General features: G+C 41.2%; 1 protein-coding gene and 1 long non-coding RNA gene across 2 annotated transcripts; one reads left to right on the top strand and one right to left on the bottom strand.

The window, feature by feature from the left end:
- Positions 1-498: 498 nt before the first annotated feature.
- LOC308389591 lies at positions 499-4,535 on the bottom strand. The gene is made up of 3 exons (XR_013970310.1): positions 4,018-4,535; positions 2,878-3,896; positions 499-2,284 (listed from the first exon to the last, which is right to left on the bottom strand). It is a non-coding gene; the product is annotated as an uncharacterized lncRNA (long non-coding RNA).
- A 545-nt stretch (positions 4,536-5,080) lies between these two features.
- Positions 5,081-20,041, top strand: slc7a5 (solute carrier family 7 member 5). Its single transcript, XM_080871066.1, has 10 exons — positions 5,081-6,031; positions 7,566-7,691; positions 13,450-13,555; positions 13,864-13,908; positions 14,011-14,134; positions 15,019-15,122; positions 15,279-15,375; positions 15,771-15,920; positions 18,182-18,359; positions 19,521-20,041. The coding sequence occupies exons 1-10, from the start codon at positions 5,437-5,439 to the stop codon at positions 19,574-19,576; spliced, it is 1,581 nt and encodes a 526-aa protein (XP_080727192.1). The 5' UTR covers positions 5,081-5,436; the 3' UTR covers positions 19,577-20,041.
- The last annotated feature ends 3,520 nt before the right edge of the window (positions 20,042-23,561 follow it).

Here is a 23,561-nt window from a genome sequence, read left to right as displayed (position 1 = left end):
CATGAGGCAAATGGTGGTCACACCAGATACTGACCGGTTCTGGGTCCCCAGACCCCCAATAGCGCAAAAAACTGCACATTCCAGGGTGGCCTTTTGTTGTGGGCAGTCTGAGGTACACCTGTGCACTACTCATGATGTCAGATCAGCATCCTGATGTGGCACACCTGTGAGGTGGGATGGATTATCTCAATATAGTAGATGTGCCCACTACCACACATTTGGACTGATTTGTGACCACTGTTTGGGAGGGATGGTTATATTGTGTATCTGGAATGAATTTTAGGTCTCTACGTCCATCCCATGGGGAATGGGAGCAGTAACAAAGGTGTTGCGTTTATATTTTTGTTGAGTGTACTTCTCACGATATGCCGCTCATATTTTAGAGCACAAACCACGTGACAAACTGAATAAACACAATGGTGTTGAAGATGATTCAGCTGTGTTTTTTTAATGATGTTGTACACTGTGTTCCCCAAATGAACCTGTGTATGAATTGTAAACATTCACAGAGTCCTAACTGGTCTGTTTGGAAAGCAAACAGTGAAAATGGAGGCAAATCTATTGTATGACCTCTGGACCATGCACATCTGACCTGATTCACTCTTGCTTCAAACAGCCACTTAAAAGCCACTGATGGCATTAACAAAAAAAAGAAAAAAAAAAAAAAAGAGTTGAGTACTACGTGTCAACACGCTGGTATTCACTTACATCTAGATGCTTACAGAGATAGAAACTGCACTGAAAAAAATATGTTGTTGGATTTACTTAATTCAATGGTGGACATTTGTTGCACACAGATGTTTTGCTTTGGCAGCAACTTAAACAATTGAGTTAAATTAACACAATTTATTCATGTTCAATAAACCTGTGCAATTTGTGTTGATAAAATGTGACTTAAACATGTTTTGATGAAGTAATTTGAGCTCTTGGAATATTTTAATCCTTCACAATTTTCTCACTTTATTCCAACACCATTCAATAACTTTTACCCAATACTACTTGGTCACTTAAATACTACATGTTATCTTCAAATTACATTTTGCTATTATATTCTAGTATCAAATACACAATTTTCAAATGGAGGCCTTATAACAGATTATATTGTTCTCTTCCAAGATGGTTGCTGGCATCCACCAGTAACCTTTCAAAACAACATGTCTAATTTCACTGCATTGACAGTAGGTAAAGAATTAAACTGACATTACTCCTCTACTAAATCTATATAAATCAACAGTTAAATAATGTCAGTTCTTCCGTGTTCTCTGGAATCAATCACAGCAAAGAAATTAGACTGTTTCTTTTGAAAAATGTTACAGGTAACCATCTTGGGAAAGAACAATACAAAACATTCTATTTAAGGCCTCTGACGTCAAGATTCAGTTAAACAACAATTATAACTAAACAATTTGAGGTAATGTTAGTTTCCATTAACATTAAATTAGGTTACTGAATTGGCAAACACCTTCCTATCAACATTACCCATTTTACCCCAATAACTAAAGAAATTAGCACTTGCAGGTCAAAACCTTTATTCAAGAGACGCAAAAATAACATTGATACAGTGACTGTCAAAAATTACAGCACTAATCATACTGTGACATATTGGTTCAAAACAGCACACTTAGAAATATTCAACGTTCTTTACTTCAACTGAATGAAACTGAAAATACCATTTCACACGACCCATATGGGATATTTAGACTGCATAACTGTTCATGCTACATCTCTTCACTAGTAAAAGAAAGAAACAATACAAAGAGAAATTTAAAAATGCTGCCAAACAGAGAACTTGTACAGAGTAAAAGGAAAAACAAACAACAACAAAAAAACAGCTCGTCCTCATGGCAGTTGCAGAGTATATAAAAATGAACCCTGCGATCTGTTCCTGGAATTGAGCTTCAAAAATGCAGCAGAACAAGTGTGAGATTTAAATCTCCTCTCACCTAGAGCTGATCAGCTTGCATGCATAACAGTGAGCTTTCCTTGCAGGAGCAGTTTTGTCTTAGTTGTGAACTTTTCTTGAGAGCCGAGTTGCATCCAACTCCATTACCACCCTTTGAATCACCTCAAAAGTGTAGCAGAGCTGTGATGGGTAACTCATATTGAAGGAATAAAAAAAGGTCCAAACAGCATGGCTACTGCAAAGGTCACGTTATCCAGATCTTGAAGAACTACTATACCTTCGATGATGATGCCAACATCAGAAAAGTCATTGCCTGGCGCATCTCTGGAGACAGATGTTCATTGTGGTTTTCTCAATCTGTGCAGTGGCCTCAGTCAAGTCCTGGTTAAACACAAAACACTGCTTTAAGATTCCTTTTTAAACTCATCTCTTTTGAATCTACCAGTTCTAAGGTTAGAGAAATTTAAACCAATCAAAGCAACATAGTAAATAACTATAGCCAAAGAGTGGCCTGCCATGCTGCCATTCATGGTCTAACAGAGTTTCTAAGAGAGAGTGAAAAACATAATAATTTCAAATGCTTTACATTAGTTTTTGTTAGAAAGACACCGGCCCATCAGAAATCCAGGTTATGTCACTCAGAAGATGTTAGAATTTAGACTTTCAGCCCCACAATTTGGTTAGCTGTTGGTCTTTTTTTTTTTTTTTTCCAAACAAAAGCTAATGTAAATATTGGTGGGATTTTCCTTTGTTCACTAGAATGACAAATTTAAAGTTTTTTCACACTGATGTGACCCCTAATATAGGGGGGGTGGGGCCTCAAGGGGGGGCGGCCGAGTTCACTACCAGGCCTCATGTGAACTTCAAATTATTAAAGAGGACTACTGGTCCTAACCAGTCCAATGAGAATCAAGTGGATAACTAAATGCATTTTTAAAAGTTGCAAAGCCACAATCTACTCATAAAACACTCACCATGAACTCCTGCACCAAGATGTTGCAATTGTCTTTCACACAGATGCGGAGCACTTTGATGAGACTCCCTTTGAGCATTAATGTCATTCTAAAGTATTATAAGAAAGAAAACAGAGATTTGTGAACTTTTCAGTAGCACAGAAGAAAATGATCCCAGACAAAAACTCTTGACTTTTTAAACCAGTCAACATGCAACACCAGCATCTACAAAGCAATATCAAAAGTTCCTGTTTGACATCAACTTTATGGATGGATAGTTTCCAGAACATACATTTTTTAAAAAAGAAAAAATTTTCTTAGTGGGCCAGTAAATGCATGACAAAAATTATGGCATCATTTTAGTGGAATCAGTACTCACAGGTAATAATGACTGTTTCAATGGATGCAGCATAAAAATCTTTTACTGGCCTAATGCATAACATTACCATAACACCTTGAACCCACAATCCATCCCCTGGTGAAATGCAGAATAGAGGTCGTCTCTCAATGTGCAGCAAAAACAAAAACAAAAGGACAGCAGGTGAGGGCAGGAGGGGTAGGGATGTAAGCTAGCATAATGCCGCTGATGATATTAGCTAAAGCTGTTCAATGTCCAAAATCTCACTAACACCACGGTGCAGTAAATACACAATGTAACTGAAGAGTCAGTTGGCAAATCTATTCACACAGAAAACCAAATTATGTTATGAGCGCCTCGTAATTAGGTTTAATGTGATATTACGGCTCTTGTGCCAAAGACAAATTCAAATGAAAAAGCGCCAATTCTTTGACAACAGATAAAACAGCAAATAAGCTAACGGCTCTTTTTTTTAGCATGTTACATGGCGACACTCTAGACGTTAACTACATTTGGCTGAAATATGGTAAATATTAATTCAAAAAATCAAGACATACCAAAAACGTAGAGTTAGCTGCTCGACTTGACTGAGATGGATGCCTTTTTTAAACCACGATCCAAAGCCCGCGAGATGAAATCACGCGTGGTTTCACGAGATTTAACAGTTATTGACTTACTTCACCTGAACATGATATGAACAATTTAATACACCCTTTCTGCATATCATGTAGTTTTTACACTATATAGTAACATTTATCTTTAAAACATGAGGCAATTGTGTTAAATACATGCAAGATGCTTACATAAATCCAAGAGATGGCCAGTCCCTTTTTTTCAGTGGCTTCTGTTGACGGAAATTCTATACTCATGATGTTTCTCATCCTCAGGCAAAGTGAAAATCTAGCAAGACAGGTCTATGACTATGTCTGTAAATTGCACAACATGTCCTCATTCCAGTGGGACCAACTCCACTTGTGTTATTTTCTCTCAGAGTACAAGACCATAAAACCAGTGCAACTGGTTTCTGTGCGTTCTGGAAAGTAAGTATGAGTTTTTACTACTGTGGTGCACTAGACTTTCTTGTTTTATGTAGTGTGTGCACACTGTGGGGATACATGGTTAATAAAAGTGTCCACTATGGACAAGCCCAGGCCCAATTTCAAAAAATCTCAATTTCTTTAAAATTGAGATTAACATATCCTATTGCAAAGTATCAACAACAAGACATTAAACAACAACACAGAGACTAAGAAGGCTAGAGCCTGACTGAGGTATTCATCACATATTTAACAGTAGTGGCAAATATGTTAGGTCCAAAATGACCCAGTGTGAAAAAGTATACGCCCCCCCCCCCCCTTTTTTTTTTACAGAACATAATGCGAAATAATATTTTAAAAAAGGAAAAGATCCTTGGAGTATTTTATAACTAGCTTCATCACTCTCAGCACAATTAGCTGTGTTTGAAATCCAAACTTTCAGAGACTCAGCGTGACTGCAGCTTGTTGCTATGTCAGCTTATTCACATGCCGGTCATGCGTTTTGGAGATGCGGCACACAGTGTGTTAATAACACTCACCATCATTCTACCTTCAAAGTGTTAATGCTACCTTATCTTAAACCTGTCTTAATAAACAACAATGTCATATGAAAAACTAGGGTGACACTAGGGGTGGCAAGAGATCATTTCAGGATGGCACATGCCAACCCTCTAAATCCGCCCCTGGGTGGTGGAGACCTTCATCTAGAAGAAATGCTGTAAAACTTGTGAAAATACAGTTAAAAAAATGCCCTCACTAACATCTTCTAGTGTCTCCTTAAACTGGTTGTGTTACTTTCACGCAGAACAGTTACCCGGGGGTGGCCGTGTCCCATGATTTCTCTGTGATCTGGTCCCTGAAAGCCACGGGTGCTGTGTGGGCTTCGGGGGTGAGGCGGAGCAGTAGCAGATTTCCGACGCTAGGGGGTGTAAAGAATAAAGGAGGGCTTTATGGAGGATAGGCTCTGACGTAAGAGACGTCGTAATTTCCACGATTCTTTTATTCGTTCAGAGAGTAGAGCAGAGAAAGCACGCCGCTCTGAGTCACACAACAGACACGCCGTGGACTCCTCGTGGCTGAGGCCGGCCTGAGCATCAGAGCGACCGGCACATCAAACTGACGACAGAGGGGGGCGAGACGGGAAGCTTTGTGCGGCAGACAGAAGAGGAACCAGCTCAGCCAGCGATGTCAGGGCTGAAGAAGAGAAACTCCAACTCGTCCGTGGACAGGGAGGAGGATAAGCAGGTCACTGAGAGGATGCTGTCCCCGGGTAGCGGCAGTGATAGGGGGGGCTTCGGTCAGGATGGAGGACCGGGAAGCGACCTCAGCAGCCCCGGCAACGTCACAGCAGGAGACGGAGCGGAGGAAGGGGTCGCCCTGAAGAGGACCATCACGCTGTTGAACGGCGTGGCCATCATCGTGGGCACCATCATCGGCTCGGGTATCTTCGTCACGCCGACAGGCGTAGTGAGGGAGGCTGGCTCTGTGGGTTTGTCCCTCATAGTGTGGGCGGTGTGCGGGGTCTTCTCCACAGTGGGCGCCCTCTGCTACGCGGAGCTGGGGACCACCATCACCAAGTCCGGCGGCGACTATGCCTACATCTTGGAAGTGTACGGCTCCCTGCCGGCATTCCTCAAACTCTGGATCGAGCTGCTTATCATCCGGCCGTCCTCCCAGTATATCGTCGCCTACGTCTTCGCCACCTACCTCCTGAAGCCGCTGTTCCCCGTGTGCTCGGTGCCGGAGACGGGGGCCAAGCTAGTGGCCTGTCTCTGCATCAGTGAGTATCGGAGCTCAGGCACCGGGCGAGATGATGCAACTTTAGTGTGTGTGTGTGTGTGTGTGTGTGTGTGTGTGTGTGTGTGTGTGTGTGAGAGAGAGAGTCCCTATGCAGGCGGTTGTGGTTGCACTTCCTGTATATCTATACTATAAAAACACCTGTGCCTCGTGGGCACCTCCTGAGATAATGAACGACTATGCTCACACACAATATATAAAGCCTCATCCTATGGAGCGCGTGCGATACCATCAGCACTCGCACACGCGCGCGTGTAGTAGTGGAAAAAATGCGGCGATATTACATCAGCTGCCGGGGTGATGTAGGTTGCCCACAGGTTATAGGTCTTAAAAATAACCCAATTAATTGCTTTGAAATAATTCCTGGTGTTTATCATAAATAATATTTTCTGTGACGTGATAAGCAGCAAAGAAATCAAAATAAATGCCTTCATTTTAATTACTTAAAGCTTAGATATGATAACTTAATGTAAGTTGGTTTTATTAAATCAAATGCAAGCAAATATACACCAATAGATGATTTAACCCCAGTTTTAGTGGTGCGGTTTAAAAACAAGTAGTTTATCATCAGTTTTCCGTGTCGCATGTCTAAGTTAATAAACAGCCGCACATTTATGATGGATGTGCAGAGAGTTTTCTATGTGCACTGGGCTGTTTTACACCTTATTTTGTCTTAAAGCAATTATTTCAGGATTCTCACCTGTTTCATCACTTCATTCTTCTTTTCAAGACTTCATGGCAGCCTGAACATAAGTTTAGAGGTGTGTGTGTCTGTGTGTGTGTCTGTGTGTGTGTCTGTGTGTGTGTCTGTGAGGTGGTCAGGGTCGCTGCACATTCATAGCTCCTAAAGTCTATTTTAGTGCCAGGTTTTGTTTAATTTGACTGCTGCTGGAATCTGTATAATTCAGATCAGCGTGTCTCTGTTCCCTTCAGGTTTGTGAATATACGTGTACGCTACATGCCCAAGTATTAGCCATTAGTGTGTGTTTGTGGGTCTGGATGCCAAAGTGTGTCTACCCCTGTACTGTACTTGGCCTCCTTCTCCTTTGTCCTGGTCTCTCAAATACAGAGCCTCATTGTGCCGTCTCGTCTTTCTATTGTGGCCCCGACCTGATTTAGGAGCTTTGAACAGGCCTGCTGCTTTAGTTAATCACTTCTAACAGGCTACTGCAGCAACTTTGCGTGTGTGCGCTTATGGAGGATAGGGTAGGCACCAGCCGGTACATGGGCATTTAAAAGACAGATGGGTACAGGAGAAAAGACTTTATTCTCTTAAAATGTGTCACCCCTGTAACTTCTTCCTCTGCTCGCGTCATGTTGACAGCAGAACGTACAATCACACACACTCACTGTAAGGTCCCACAAGTGGAGCAGAAGAAACACATTACAGGGTAAAGTTGTGCAATTTGACTGGTTACAAGATTGGTTTCCTATACGTGTAACACACCTGTAAGCTTTATGTGTCAGTGGCCTCTTTTACTCTGTGGTCTTATTCTCTTCCTCCTTTTCTTTCGCAGTGTTGTTAACCTTTGTGAACTGCTACAGCGTGAAGGCGGCCACCAGAGTGCAGGACTTCTTCGCGGCAGCCAAGCTTCTAGCGCTCGCGCTCATCATCATCATCGGATTTGTCAAGATTGGACAAGGTACCTTGCACAAGCACACAAATGCACACGTCACCTCTTTGCTCTTATGCCGGCTTTATTTGCCCAACCCCCACTTTATAAGCGTTTCCCTCCATCCCTCCAGACACACCTTTAACAAGTTAAAATGTAAATGACCGACATGGCTGAAGACGGGCTGAGGTAGCCACAAATATGCAAATGACACGTGCTGACAGTTTGGACTTGTGCATCTCCGTGATTTATAGTTCAAAGCACTCTTTTTCTAATATACTCAGGCTTGATGAACCCACTCAGTCTGTTTTTCCTCCCTCTCCTTTTCACTGGCTGTTCCTAAAAAGCAGGAGGTTTGAACATCAGGTGGGTGTGGCTTCCGTGCTCGCCGTCTGAGATGCCCACATTAAGGATTTCTGCTCTCTGTGACACCATACTGATCCATTAGCTCTTATTAAACATTGTCCATGTTTAATAAGAGGATAGACCATCGTGACAGTGTATCAGAAAGTAATTAAAAAGCATAAAAAGGTTACTTTAAGAGCCTGACACACATTACAAAAGTTAAACAGTAAATAAACTCCATGGTAAAATATGTGGATTTTATGAACTGTGGATTTTAATGTTCCGTTTATATTGTTATTAGATTCCCTTAAATGATTTAGGCAGTGTAGAAAGTCTTTACAGTTTGAGTTGAGTGATTGCATCAGCGTCAAGGAAGTTGACGGACCAGTTTGTGTGCCACGCGACATAAAACAGGAAGTTTCAGCTGTGTTTACTCCAGCTGTGTATTCCATTGACACAGTAGCTCGCCTGCTGGCACAATCAACCCTTACATAAGCAGGTAATCTCAGTTTCAAGGGGGAAATCCTTAAATTAGATTACTTAACTTAATGGATCTGTGTCTCCTTCGCTAAGAGATTTGAAGAAGTGTTGTCGTGTACCTTTTTCCTCAAAGTCAGTCTAAGATTAAAACCGGCAAACTGACTGTGACTGTGAGGTTAATTGTGTTAAAAAGAAAGTCGTGATGGCCCAGACTGTGCTCTCATGGCTGGCTTTCTTCCTGCACGCAATGAAGCTGTTGTCCATCGTATTCCTCTGAGAGAGACGGAGGAAAATGGAAAACGGGGGTACATTAGATCATTAGCATTAGATCAGAGTAGCTCTCCTGGACAGAAATAGTAAGAAAGAAATGCAATAAAAGGGAATACAGCAAGCACTGTGTATTGAATGAGGATGAGCTGGTACATCTGAGTATAAGGAGATTGACCACAGGGCTTATTTTGGCTCTAGACTCTGTACATGACCTGTGTATTTTCACTGTATGAAACACTGACGTCAGTGTAAACACACTAACACCTTATATTCCATCGATGTATTGAAATTCAGCAGATTTTGTGGCAGTACTGGTTTACTTAAAACTGCAGCTGCACTGCAAAGTTGATGCAGTTGCACAAGTGTCCACATTCAAAATAACAACAACAAAAAAAGGAAATAAGCTAAAATATTATGAAGGAAATGCATCAAAACACAACACCGAAAGCAGACTGGGTTTAGTCTGGCTTTACTTCAGCCTGTTTCTTTCGTGATAAATGTGTATCTAAAATTACGTTAACAGCGCACTGCAGCACCAGCCAGTCTCTGCTGCTTTTTGTTTTCATATCAAATCCAAATCCACTGTTTATGTTCTGATCCCTTATTAGTTGCCGCTACTGCCAAATTGTTGGTGTAAAACTTCAGCTAACTGTTGCACACAGAAGTAAGTGAGCAAGGGTATCCTGTTATGGGGCAAGATTACTTAATCAGAACCAAACTGGGATAAATTTAACATGTTCAGCTGGAGCTGTGAGGTGCACTGGAGCCACAGATGCACAGGCTTAGTGGGTAAAATGACAGGTCGGAGATCATAGGTCCGAGATCACCTGAGTGGCGGTCGATTAAACCAGAGCTGCGTCTGGTTCAGCATGTCTCCTTGTCAGACTTTTAAAGCCAATATTTTCGACTCATACACCGATGTTCTGTGCGGCACTCGTTAATAAATCTTTGTAAAGTTGAGGTGACTTCCCAGTTTGTTAGTTTAAGGTGCTCGACCAAAAGTATGGATCCAATATTGAATATCCAGAGGTAAAAAGGTTGCAGTGACTCACAACATTCGATAAAAGTTGCCAAAATATCAATTTCCGCTGTTTTTGTTCATGTCAGCAAACCTGTGTCAGCCTTGTGTCAGTAACTGTGGGGAATTCATAGCAAACTGTGGAATCTGTAACATCAGCAGCTGCAGGGAGCAGCCTCTGACCTTTGTGCTCTACTCTCACAATACCGTTAATTACATTAATACTTTTGAAAGTAATTCTTCCCCCAGTAGTGTGAGAAAACTTCATCAAAGTGTTCTCAAGTAAATAACAAGCATGAGCTGTACCTGCTTTTACTCTGCGGCTTCATTCATCTTTCCTTCCTGATCCGTTCCCTGTAAGCTGAATGCTAAGTTCACCTATCTAGTGTCTGTTTTGGTTTGTAAATGAAACACGAGGACGGATTCTACCAATTTGTTATTCTAGTCCTTTTCCAAGTGTCATTTCTGGTTTGGTGTCTACTCTGAATCAATTTTAAGATCTTTAATCATCACTCTGCTTCTAATAACTGTTTACCTGGGACGTCTGACATTACATAGACTTCTAGAAAGACTAGGCATGTGCCTGTCATTATATCAACAAAGGAAAGCATAATCCCTCTTTCTGTTGTAGCTCTCCCTGGCTCGTGACTGGTTGAGTGTGCCTCGAAAGCACCTCATGCACTAACGGGTTCACTTTAGATTCAACAATTCCAAATATTTCTAGCTTTCTGAAGCATTTAGTGAGTGCATGGGAATTGTTAAAGCACGGCTCTGAAGCTTTACACATAGGGCCCTGTTCATGAGGCCTGGAGTGTCAGATTAGAAGGCAGTGTAATCTGATTAGCTCCAATAAAGCCTCCGCCTTCTTAGTTTGACTGCCGCCCACACTGTTTGTAAGAGAAGCAAACGGAGAGAAGGTTGACCATCTATCTGTAAGAACAAGTTCTCCCTCCCATCGTCTTCATTTACTTGACTGTAACAGGAATTATTCAACACAGCCGCTCACACCCAAAGTTACACTCACAAACCAGTGTTCTCTAACCTCGTGTGAAAATCCACTGCTGGGTCACACTTCAGCACGGCTCTCCCTGCCCCAAGGTGTCCAAAAAGTAAAGGCGTGTTTGCTAGAAAGCCTGTTTACCATACCTGATTCACAGGTGGTTACCTCCCACCTATGTACAAATACTTCATCTCATTTCAAACAGTATAACTAATCCATGTGCTACCGCTAACTGTGAGTCTGAACCACATCAAGAAACATATTTTCTGATGTAAAACCAGCCTATTCACTGTATTGATGTGAAGAAACAAGAATAGTTGAGATACTTTAAAGCTTACACCACAGCAGCTTCTAATAAAGGCACAAAAGCCTTTATTAGCAGGGAGCTGTTGAGAAAGCCAGGAAATGAAGGGAAAGAACGCAGGGGAATGACAAGTAGAAAGGCCCTGTATTTGGAATCAGACTCGGGGTTACAGCTGACGACATCTGTGCCAATTTGATCTGCTCACCAACAACATGCATTGGTACTGGGCCTCACTGAAATGTAGAGAACTCTTTGCGTGAGGAAGTGACTGTAAATGATTATAAGGTAAGCAGGTTAATATTTCTTACAATAAATAAGTGGATTAAAACCATTGTCATAGCTGCGTGCTAAAGACCTTGACCGATTTTTGCCATTTCATGATCTGTCAATATTTGTGGTTGTAAAGAGCGTGACTGAGAGAACTAATATGCACTTGAAATAAAGTGTGCTTATCAAAAAACTAAAGAGGTGTCTTTGAGTGCATTGTCAGAGTTGTGCTTTGTGCCCTGATTCTACACACAGAATGGAAAAAAGGCAGGAATTTAGTTCATTCAGGTGTTGCTGGCAAGTTATCGGCTGCGTGTGTGTTCTCTGTCGTTCATGCATATTTGGTTGTGTGTGTGTGTTACTTTCACTGTCTGGTGCCTGTATCATGAGACCAGCTGGTGGTGGGTCAGCGTGCCCAGACCGATATGGTGGAATGTGATGAGTGGTAGAAACAGAACTGTGAGGAAAGTCCCCCACTCTGACTTTAGGCAAAGATTTAAAGGTTTCACCATACGCATGCCTAATAATAGGAGGTCTAAGTGTTATCAGTTCAAATAAAACGCATCATTTAGCTATGAAAAGAGGCTTATTTGGTTGCTTTTCTGTTGGATCATTCACACAAATGGCTTGCATGAATGATCTAACAGAAATGTGCCTTAATTTGGTTGCTTTTCTTAAAGATTAAGTTTCTGTGTTTTGTTTTTTTTTGTTGTTGTTGTTGTTGTTTTTTGTTTGTTTTTTTGTTTTGTTTTTTCCCCCATTAAATATCAAAGGTCAGTAAGTCCCGTAAAAATGTCATATCATATCAGAAAAGGAAAACAAAAGGAGCTGTGATGAGTCAGACTTCGCTATCATAGGAATCTGTAAAGGTTACTATGAAATTGGCCATTGCACTGATTTTTAAGCCTGATCAGAAGCTGTGAGTTTAACAGGAATTCTGTCGAGTTGAGACACGGGTCAACATAAGGCCTGAGGTGGATGACATGACTTGTGCAATGTGTGGCTACTCACATGGTTTAAAAAAAAAAAAAAAAAATCTATTCTTCTTCATAGAAATGTCAAACCAGCATGAGCAAGCTGCTTTGTGACGTTTAACTGATGCTGGAATATGCAGCAGAATATTTAAAGGCAAACTCAGACGACAACGGTCTCAAATATTAAAAGCAATCCATCTTAAGGGGGACCCATCATGTAGATTATCAGTCCATACTTTTATTCTTGCAATAGATATTTTTGCATTATTCACAGTTCAAAATAATCAAACTTCTTCAAAGTGAGCGCCATGGTCTCTTGACACTGTGGCCACACATCTGTCTGCTTCATCAGAGGTGGAGCAATGCATGAGGCTGTCCGTTGGACCAGGCTGCACAATAATCGGGCGTTTCCCACGCTGCACATTGGCTCAGGGCTAACCCTCCCAGTACCAACACTGCCGGGGGCTGTTGGTTTAGCAACCGTCGCCATGTCTGAGAATGAGAATGCATGTCGTGGAGAGCAGGAATTTGTACACAGATCCCCTACAACCAGCAGAAACCTGAAGGACTGGAAAAAGAGGCAGTGATCAGAATGTGATAAATCCCCATAAGGGCTCAGGATTTGAAGAGAAATACATATGCTGTCTGCTGGAACAAGTTGCATTTATATCAGCGTTAGCATCTCATATGCCATTGGATGGAAGGCGCGATTCATAGAGCTATGATAATTAGAAATGACACAAATGTTAAAAAGTTGAACTATCCTTAACCACAGACTTTCCCCTGCTCCTCTCCCTCGTCTTTTACCTCTGCCTCTTTTATAGGCTGCGTGAGCCTTATGTCAACCCGCATAGCCTTGCCACTGTCTGGGTTACTTATTGACTGTCTCAGCCAGGTCTTAACTCCAGTAATTCTGCAGTCCTTCACTGATCCGCATAGTGGGGCGGATTTAAGCATGATATTAGACATTTTCCCTTTCAAAGGCTCTTTGGCTTGTGGATTCACTGGTCAGTGTTTTATGTATTATGCCAGAATGACTGGTCAACCTGCCCGTGGCCCAATAGCGCAGACGGTAAACTGGGGCTTTTTTTTTTTTTTTTTATAAATCCTAATCCTTTTGTCTTCTCCAGGTGATACAGCCGGACTTCTTCCAGAGAATTCCTTCAAGGGGTCCAAATATGAGTTTGGAAGTATTGGCCTGGCACTCTACAGTGGCCTGTTTGCTTACGGTGGCTGGTGAGTTAACACATCAGCCTAGCTGTGCAATTAGTTTGCTGTCCACTGTCTGCCTGTATCCAGTTTCCCTCAATTCAAATGTTAAACCTGGTGCTTGGAGACGGTGTGAAAATGGATCAAACGCTGGGGCATTTTGTCAGTAACATATCATCTGATAAGTCCAATGAATGGCTATTACAAATAACACTGAACATACTGTACATTACTAATGTTTCTTTTAAATAATAAATATCAGAAAAATAAAGGTTCAGTGCATCTTCATTGCTTTTTACTGTTCAATACCTATTTGTTGTCTCTTTTGTTTCCAGGAACTACTTGAATTTTGTTACAGAGGAGATGATTGAACCTTACAAGTAAGTTGATCACAATTGTGATTTTTACCTTTAAAATTCATGTGGAGTAGTCAAAAAGTCCGCAGTTGTAATCAGCCTGCCGTTGTTGTACGTTTTCCTCAGAAACCTTCCTCGAGCCATCATCATCTCCCTGCCGATAGTGACAGCAGTGTATGTCCTAACAAACTTGGCCTATTTCACCACACTCTCCCCCGATCAGATGCTTAACTCAGAGGCTGTGGCTGTGGTGAGTGCTTTGAGCTGCAGTAATGTACAAAAGTCTTGAGCCATCCCTCATTTCTTTATATTTTGCTAGGAAAATGGGAAATTGGTTCGGTGATTTATTAAAAGATATAAGACAAAAACAGAGTTTGTACAGTTCTAACAAGCTTGAAAGTCTGTATTTGGTATGCTTTAAGTGCTTCCTATCTAACATTCACACACATTCATACTCCAATAGATGCTTCGGAGAGGACCTTGGAGTCTTTCCGAAGGATATTTGACATGCAGACTGGAGTAGACTGAACCAGCAACCTTCTGATTAGTATACAACCTGCTCTAATCTACCTCCTGAGTTAAAGCCAATCCAAAACCACGCGTGAAGCAGAAGGGAAATTTTCTTGTAATTCCTCTAAGTGGTCTTAGGGAATAGTTCTCCAGGCTTCTTCAAGGACATTTGAAGCTCTTCTTTAGATGCTGACTGGCTTTTGTTCCATTCTTTATCAGGATGATCGCATACTACTTTAATAATGTTGAAGCCCGGCCTCTGGGGAGGCCAGTTCATGAGTGATAGTGTGTTTTTCTATCCAGGTGTGCTTACTGCATAGTGTTTGGGATCATTGCCAATTTGAAAAAATGAAGCCATTGCCCTGACAGAGCCTCCACCTTGTTTTACAGCAGTATTTTAAGGCAGCCAGTGTCCAAAGAAAAACTTTAAGACACCTTCAGGAAGCCTGGAAAACTACTGCCCGGGACCATTTTATGTTTAGTTTCCAAGAAGTCGGTCTTGATTGTAATTGTCTTAAAGAAATTAGCAGCACTGTATATTTGGGTGGGGGGTATAACGGGTCCAAAGATGTGAATACTTGCTGCTGAATGCTGAATATATGTTGCTGATGTTGTTGTCTACAGGATTTTGGTAACTACCACCTGGGTCCCATGGCGTGGATCATCCCGGTGTTTGTAGGCCTGTCCTGCTTTGGATCAGTCAACGGCTCACTGTTCACATCATCCAGGTAACACTCTCACACCAACCATGTTAAAAAAAAAACTCGTGCGCACACACACACAATTAGCAAGTGTTAAGAGTCAAGATTAGAAACACCCGGAGCCTCTTCATCTTTCTTTTCACAGCGATTAATCACATATCTGTGTCTTTCTATTCATCTCAGGTTATTCTTTGTGGGTTCTCGGGAGGGTCACCTGCCCAGTCTGCTGTCAATGATCCACCCCACTCTGCTGACCCCACTCCCCTCACTTATATTCACTGTATGTTTTTGGTTTTTTAACTTTCTTTATTGGCACGCAAGAGAGTACATCTTCTGAAACCATAGCTAAAATAATAGTGTGCGTGTCTTTTCAGTATTTTAATTTGTGGGATCTCACTTCACTTCACTGCATAATAGGTTATTATATACAGTTACAGAATATTTTTAATTAATTTTGAATAAAAGGACAAAGGTGAACTTTTCTGAAAACAAAGACTTTTTGCTGCTCTCTTACACAGCGGAGAATCAAACCATACCAACATGCTAGCAACTTACACCTGCTCAGTTGAACTTCAATGAGTTACTTTATTTAATTGCATGCAGAAAATCTCATACTTGGAGGCAGTGTCACCAGACTTAGAGAGGTAATGTTTTCCCTTCTCTCCGTCTGTCCAGTGTTTAATGACGCTGCTCTACGCCTTCTCCAACGACATCTTCTCCGTCATAAACTTCTTCAGCTTCTTCAACTGGCTCTGCATCGCCATGGCAATCATAGGAATGATGTGGCTCCGCTATAAGAAGCCTGAGCTGGATCGACCAATAAAGGTGAGTCAGCCTCGAGAACTGTTAGGTTTTCAGCAAAAAATGTGGCTGGTGGTGGAGAGAACTAGTCTGTCAGGCAGGCCAAAACAATGGATCTTCTCTTGGTCTTTGTCATCATTGACTCCCACTGAAGTTGGCTTTGGCAGCAGGAAATCTTCCTTCTTTGTGTAAAGCGACAGACAAAGATCCATTCAGTGCAGATGAACAGATACTGATCGCAGATTAAAAGACAGGAGGGGAGCTGGATGCTAGTCAGCTGGTGCTGAGGCTGGCTGTGTGTGTGTGTGTGTGTGTGTGTGTGTGTGTGTGTGTGTGTGTGTGTGTGTGTGTGTGTGTGTGTGTGTGTGTGTGTGTGTGTGTGTGTACTCGTGTTACCCATGCTGTGGGGACCTGAATGTGTTTATACAGTCAGTGTGGGAAAAGCAAAAAAAAAGTCTTTGAATGTTACATTTGAGGTTGAAAGCTTTCACAATTAGGGTCCAGATTTGGAAAGTTAGCTATGGTTTGGGTAGGTTTGCACGATCTCCGTGATGTCCTCTGAGGTGATGGAAACACAAACGTGTGTGTGTGTGAGTAAGAGGAAGAGTGCTACCGCTGCACTCTCCGCATCACAGAGGACCCTTGTTACAATTTGAGTGTGTGTTTGATGGTCAGAGGCGGAAAAGTGAAAGAGGCAAATGGATGTACTGGTCCAGTCCTGTGTGAAAGCGGGTGGCTGGGACAGGAGCGGCACTGTCCCTGCTGACCTCCATCTCTCTTTCACTCTCCCACTCTTTTCCTTTCTCCTTTCTTTGTCTGTCACATTCCTGCTGTTCAGCCAATGAGAGTAGTGGAGAATCACAGTTAGATTTATTCCTTTTTGTAGGAGAGATAGGGCACAGTGTTCTAAGAACAGCTCAGTTATTGACAGTGTCCACTCACATTGATGCTACGTGGCCAAATGCATCTGAACACATGTGCATCGCATATATGATTATTGAGCACAGACGCTATCAAACATAACCCGGTAATAAGGATTATTACCGGGATTATTATTACTGCCCTGGGGCGCCTCTGTCAGTGCGCCCCAGGGCAGCTGTGGCTACAATGTAGCTTGCCATCGCCAGTGTGTGAATGTGTGTGTGAATGGGTGAATGACTGAATGTAGTGTAAAGCGCTTTGGGGTCCTATGGACTAGAAAAGCGCTATACAAATGCAGGCCATTTACCATTACTACAGTGGCGCTGGGAGGTCAAATGCACTGCAGCTTAAACTTAAAGTATGAGCGAATGTAAAAATACTGCAAAAGCTTTCAAAACACAACAGTTTAAAATTTTCTGGGAGACGCATTCACAGCTTATGTGTTGTGAGGGAGCAAAAGATGCAGGTAATTTTAATTGGATAATCCATAAGATACTGTAGATGCATGTTTGCTATTAGCCGTTTACACTTCTGTTGTGTTTTGTGAGCTTTTTCTGTGTTTTTTCTATTTACTGGTGTTTTCTTAAGTTGCAGTGCATTTGGCCTCTCAGGGCCACCATAGATTATAAGGACAATCTGTGAAAGATTTAGACTTTATTGAATCGTGCCACCTGCCACATCCTGGCATCCCATTTTATCACCTCAGCTAACCAGAGCTGTGAGGGTGGCGGTGGCGGTGATTCGATATTTTACTTGGCTGATGATTTTTACAACTGAAGGGTGCTAATGGAAGAGTCCATTAGTTGACACTAGTGGTTAAATGAGTTTATCTAGCATACATAATAGGGAGCATCCTGTCTTATTGCATCTAGCTTGGCCAGGTTAGATATCACAACGACTGTATATAAAAGATGGCCGTAGGTTCTGTGCATAGAGTATAAATGATGGATTTAGCCACCATGATGTCCCGCATTGGTTTAGGATTGGATTTTGAGCCTTCCTTGTTAGCATTTCCGCTGCCACCTTATGTGGATGAAATGGTGGAGTGCTAATGTTGTAGCTGCCATAGGGGCAATGCAGACACACCCGTAGCTCAGTTATCCTGGTGGATACGTTGTAAAACAGTTTACGTCATAACTGTTTTTTGTAGCATATTGCAAATATTCTTTTTCCTGCTACAAATTTGGGTATTTTAGGAGCTTTTGACTCCTTTTGCGAGCCTGTCTCAAGTGGCTCATGGAGGAACTGTAGTTTTGGGTCACTTCGCGCTGACTCTAAAACATCGAGCCAATGCAGAAGTGGCTTACAGCGGCGTTATTTCTCAGCAAACACTCAGTTATGAGTTTTTGTGCTTCTCCCTGCAGGTGAACATTCTGCTACCAGTGAGCTTTGTGTTAGCCTGCCTCTTCCTTATCATCGTCTCCTTCTGGAAGACTCCAGTCGAGTGCGCCATCGGCTTTGGGATCATTGGCACTGGACTGCCCGTCTATTTTATTGGTGTGTGGTGGCAGACTAAACCCAAGTGGCTGCGAAATGGAATCCGTAAGTATCAGAATCAGAATCAGAATACTTTATTGATCCCTGGGGAAAATTATTTTAAAACAAAGTAAAACAAACTCCTCCCCCTTGTCTATGAATATGTTACTTGGAGCATTTTATTCCACCTGTTTTTGTGTGCGCTTTTAATTTGTGCATTAACCTCCTAAGACCCAAACTCTTCCACGGCATGCATTTTTAATTTCTCTTTCATATTTGGGCATGTTGGGGCCCGATGAATGTAAAAACAAAGAATTTCCAGATTTATTTATTTATTTTTTACCTTATTTTTGTTTTTAAGAAAAATAAGAGCCACATATGAGGATATTTGTTTAACATTTTGATAGAACAGTAGCAGTATAATGTCCTTGTAAGTGGATATCAGGCCCTTGTAGAGCAAAATTGAGTATTTTGGTCTAAATAACCCAAAATGTGATGTCCACGTATGTGGACGCCAGGTCCTATGAGGTTAATATAAACTCAGTTGATTTTTACTTATCTCAAATTCTGCGTGAAAGTTTCAATGCTAGGTTCAATAAAAACATGACAAGTTTTTCTTCTTGAAACTTTTTAAAATTGTCCTCCATTCTGCTGCTGATTAATATTTTAGGTTTATACCTTTGGTGTGTTGATCCGTATTTCTCTCTTCAGCTGCTGCATTTTGTCCTTGTCAGTTTCCAGCTAAATAATAACATTTAACAATCAAATGTAAAATTTGGTAGGATTTCAGATTTATCATCTCAAGGCTTTACGTTGGGTAAAGAAAGATATGGTGTTGGTCCACACTGATAGGCTTTCATATTTCAGCTCCATTCATTTGAACATTTGCTTTGCTCTTGATTTATATCCAAGTTTTTTTTTTCTTTCATCGCTGAGTTAAATGTTTAACTCCAGGTGACCTCAGCTGTTTTGGCCCCTGAAACCCAGTTCAGGGTTCAGGGTTAGACTCGGTTTGCTAAATCTGAAGGAGGTCCCTGTTAAAGGTTTTTATTAGTGGTGATCTCATGTTTGCCTCACTCATAGCTCTCCTGAGTGGAAATAAGAACGCCGCTGTGGCCTTTAAGGACAGATAAATGGGACTTGGGATGCAGTCGGTGTATTTGAGCTCTGTTTGGGTGGAAACTTAGGTGAAGTGATGATTAACCGTCTCCGATGTTTGTTTTTCAGACTCGACCACAGCTCTGTGTCAGAAGTTCATGGAAGTTGTGCCTCAGCAGTCCTAAAAACCAAGTTGCCCTTTTACTTCAGCCAAAAGGCCAAGACGATTGGGCTAAGATATCATAACTGATGATGTTTGAACTCCGTTAATGCTTTTCACACACTCTCACTCTCACTCTCTCTCTCTCTCTCTCTCTCTCTCTCTCTCTCTCTCTCTCTCTCTCTCTCTCTCTCTCTCTCTCTGAAGTTAAACAGCCATCGTCATTCTTTGGGGTTATTTGACCCTTTTAGTGTCAATAATTTGTAGTTTCTTTTTTTCTTTTCTTTTTATAAAACAAGAACTGTTTTTTTTTTGGGTTTTCTTTGTTTTGTTTTTTTTTACATTTTCACTAATTGTTCTGTGAATACGTCTAATCTGCTGTCACCAGAAACCTGTTGTATTTAGCGGTGCCTTTACGTTGCAGATGAAGGTGAGCGTAGGTGGGCGATGATGCAGAACCAGCTGTCAAAATAAACAAAAAACAAACAAACACAACAACAACTTTTCCCTTCAGGAAGTTGTTGCTGGATATCACTACACACTCTGTTTTGCTCCTGCAGTCTTTACAATTTCAGTGTTGTGTTGTTGTCTGTGCTGCTGTGCTTTTGACAGTAAGCATCTGTCTGCCTCTCAGTGTTGGTTATTTGACCTGGCATGTTGTGCGTCTGTGCACAAAGCTGAACAGAGGCTGTGCTTTTTTTTTTTTTTTTTCCTTTTTTGAAATATTTAAAGACGATCAAAGTGCTGACGTCCTCTCACATGTAGGCCTGCTGCTGTGGTTTTATATCGGGTAAACGGGCAGTAAATTAAACCTAATGTATGTTTCGTTTGTCTGGCTAACCAAAGCCCGACTTAAATTTATCTCCGAGTATAAAAAATGTGCAGTCTACTGATTCCTCATAGGACTTCTGTGTCTGAAGTGTCTTTTAAATCCTCATGTGGTTAAGCTTGACAGAAGTGCCCATGGGAAATGGTATTTTCTGTAAAGTGGGTCAAAATGTGCAACCTTTCTGCTGTTCTTTTTGTGTTTTTTATTTTTTTTTAGGGTGGGGGTGGGGTTGTCACTGATGTCAGTGATCAATATGTTGGATAACTGAGCCTGGCTCCCAGAGTGCTGCTTTTACTCCATCGCACTGAAAGTGTTTGAGGCAATGTTTCCAACTACATGCTGCAGTAAAGCCATGTAACACTCACAGCACGAGGTTAGAATGGAAAGACAGAAACAATGCAGTTTTGTTTGTGTGTGTGTGTGTGTGTGTGTGTGTGTGTGTGTGTGTGTGTGTGTGTGTAACATAGTTGTTTTTCTGGGCACAGACATATGGAGCTTAAATGCTCCCCTCCAAATTATTCCATGCAGCCCTGCTCCATTTTTGTATTTTGGGACCGTTAAAGTGAAGTGACACAGGAGTTTCTGCCTAGTTATACCCAGACTGTCAGAGAGGAAGTTTGATGTTTTTATTTTTATAATGGGTTCGTTGAGAGATGCAGCACGTTTTCACATCACAATATAACTGCTAGTTTTTCATTTTTCATCCTTGTCTTTTGTTTGTATTTCACGCACAGTAAAAGTTACAAACAGAAAACTAGAGCTGCATTATTAGTGTCCACCCCGCTCCTCCTGGAAAAAGGACCAAAAGTACAGGTTACCATGGCAGCGGTGGATCCAGGAGGAGTGATGTGTATGTTATAGAGTTAGAGCCTTCTAACACTCCAGCCATCGCTCAGAGCTGATGGAGAAACTAACATAAATGCGACTGTAGGAACTTTATTTATTTGTAGCAAACTTTTGATGTGTATTATTAGTCGCTCTAATTTGTTTACAGGGCATTTTGTGAAAAGTGCTTGTCAAATAAATCTTGAGGTTTTTTCCAGTCTTGTGTTCTGTTTTGTTTGGTTTTCATCGTTTGCTCCTCTCAGCTTTCTTTGCATTAATTTATTTGTAAGGAGTATAAAGTACAGATATTAGTGTTAAAATTTAGAGAGGGTGGGGGAAAAACTACTTAAGTATAATTTTTAGTTATCTGTACTTAAGTACAGTAATGAAGTATTTGTAGTTTGCTATTTGCCACTTCTGCTGACAGTTAAAAGCATTTCTTCCTTCTGCAGCCATAGCTAAATGCCATCATACCAAGGCCACACCTCTGCTCGTTCCGGCCAACTTTACAACCCTAATATAACATAACCCCGATAAAATATAAAGACTATAAAGTACACATACAGTAAATAAAAAAATAAAAAAAATAAATATTTAAGTAAAGGAAAGATACCTGAAAATTCTACCTAAGTACAGTCATGAACTATTTGTGCTTCATTACTTCCCATCCCTGCATTTAACCCTTAAATTTCCAGTTTACATGATCAAACACCTTGTTTTAGGACGTCCATGTGCAGCGGGCTTGCTGCATGATTTGTTGTTATTAAAATTACATTAGGTCCTTACTGTATTTTAATACAATAAATGTATTTCCCGAAACGTAGTAAAACATTAACTAGAGAAACGCTGACACAATCATAAAATCCCATTGCCAGCACCTGAGAGCTTCCATGCTGGACTTGTGCAAACCAGCCACACAGACATCAGCGTGCTTCCTCCTGTGTCTGACGTTAGCAGGTGTAACACTGGCAGCATCTGTATAAACTTTGAAAGGAGGCCAGCGTAACAACAGAAAGTTTGATTTTTTTTATTTTCTTGGGGAAACGAGCAACTCCAGCATGTTGATATTTCCATGGAAAAAAAAAACCCCAAAGTGGTGTATGACTAGCATGGTGCAAACATGGTTAAAATGTAACCTTAGAAGATCTACATCTTTAAACCCTTCACTAATAATAGTAATGCTGTTTATTGATAAAGTTATTTTTTTTTAGACCAAATCACTGGTTCCTGGTCCCCTTATCCAGGTTGTACCTTTAAGCTTGCTTCCTTTGTTTAGCACTTGAATAGCCTCTCATTCAGCTTGGTAGGAGTAGATGGGCAGGAAGTAAGAGGCTGCCATGTTTGGTCTCCCTGCTGCTTGTTGGATATCTGCAAAGTGCCTCTTCAGGCTTCACTCTGCTTCTTTTCAAACTCTTGACCGGTCCATGTTCACGTGCTCCAGCATCCGTCAAAGATCTTCAAGAAGTCGGAAATTCCTTCACCCCGCTTTTGGCCCCGTGTGCAGACTACAGCTGAATGGATGTTGGACGTTTAATTAGTTGAATTAATTACATTTACTTTGAAAGCTAGTCTGAAAGGCATGTTTTGAGCACGAGGGGTTAAAAAGCAACATTAACGACTGTGCTGCTGTTTCAAGTTTTTCTTTTCTATTTTTGTAAGAATTTGTGTTTTTTGTTTTTATTCAGGACAAAGTAAAAAGAGACTTCACAAGACTACAAAATACTACACAATCATATTAACAGACACTCACTGAAACATTTAGATGGAGTTAAAAAGCTAATGGTACAAAGATCATGTAGGTGTTAAATAACTGTTGCTGCTGCTGTGGATAGTTCTGTGAATGCGTACTGACAGTAAACCGTTGTGCTAGATTACAGCAGGATGTTTGGTCTTTAAGGTTAACATGACACACAGCTGATTGATGTTCAAACAAACATAATCCTCTCAAGCATTCAGAACATGCAATGCAGCCAGGAGTGGAAGTGGATGACGGCTCCGAGGTCACTTTACAGGCTTGTGGTAAAGGTAAGGCATGGATACCTGAACCTCTGAACCCTGTACAACACTACAAAGAAGTAATATTTATGTCCTGATATGTAATTTATTTTGAAATCTTAAACTTTCATTTACATTTAACCTTTTGTATTGTCTATATTGGTACCTAACGTTCTGTTTATTTTAGCCTTTTGTGTACAGGGCTTTGTGACTGCCTGTCTATGAAAAGCGCTTAATAAATAAAGTTTACTTACTTACTAGAGCAGTATTCTACAGTTGCACATGTCAGGAGGTCATCTCTTGCAGGTCTTAAAATTAGATATATACAACTTAAGGTGAGCCACACGACATATTACATTGA

This window comes from Rhamphochromis sp. 'chilingali' (genome assembly GCF_963969265.1).
Source record: "Rhamphochromis sp. 'chilingali' genome assembly, chromosome: 2".
Classification (NCBI taxonomy): Eukaryota; Metazoa; Chordata; class Actinopteri; order Cichliformes; family Cichlidae; genus Rhamphochromis; species Rhamphochromis sp. 'chilingali'.
Note: the sequence above shows the minus strand (reverse complement) of the source record. Positions and strands in the feature narration are given on the sequence as shown.

What these genes read in the sequence shown, in the direction of transcription:
- slc7a5 (XM_080871066.1), top strand. Translation starts at nt 5,437, where the DNA reads ATGTCAGGGCTGAAGAAGAGAAACTCCAACTCGTCCGTGGACAGGGAG. An exon ending in AGTGGCCTGTCTCTGCATCA is followed by an intron (nt 6,032 to 7,565) that starts GTGAGTATCGGA and finishes TTTCTTTCGCAG; the next exon opens with TGTTGTTAACCTTTGTGAAC. An exon ending in ATTTGTCAAGATTGGACAAG is followed by an intron (nt 7,692 to 13,449) that starts GTACCTTGCACA and finishes TGTCTTCTCCAG; the next exon opens with GTGATACAGCCGGACTTCTT.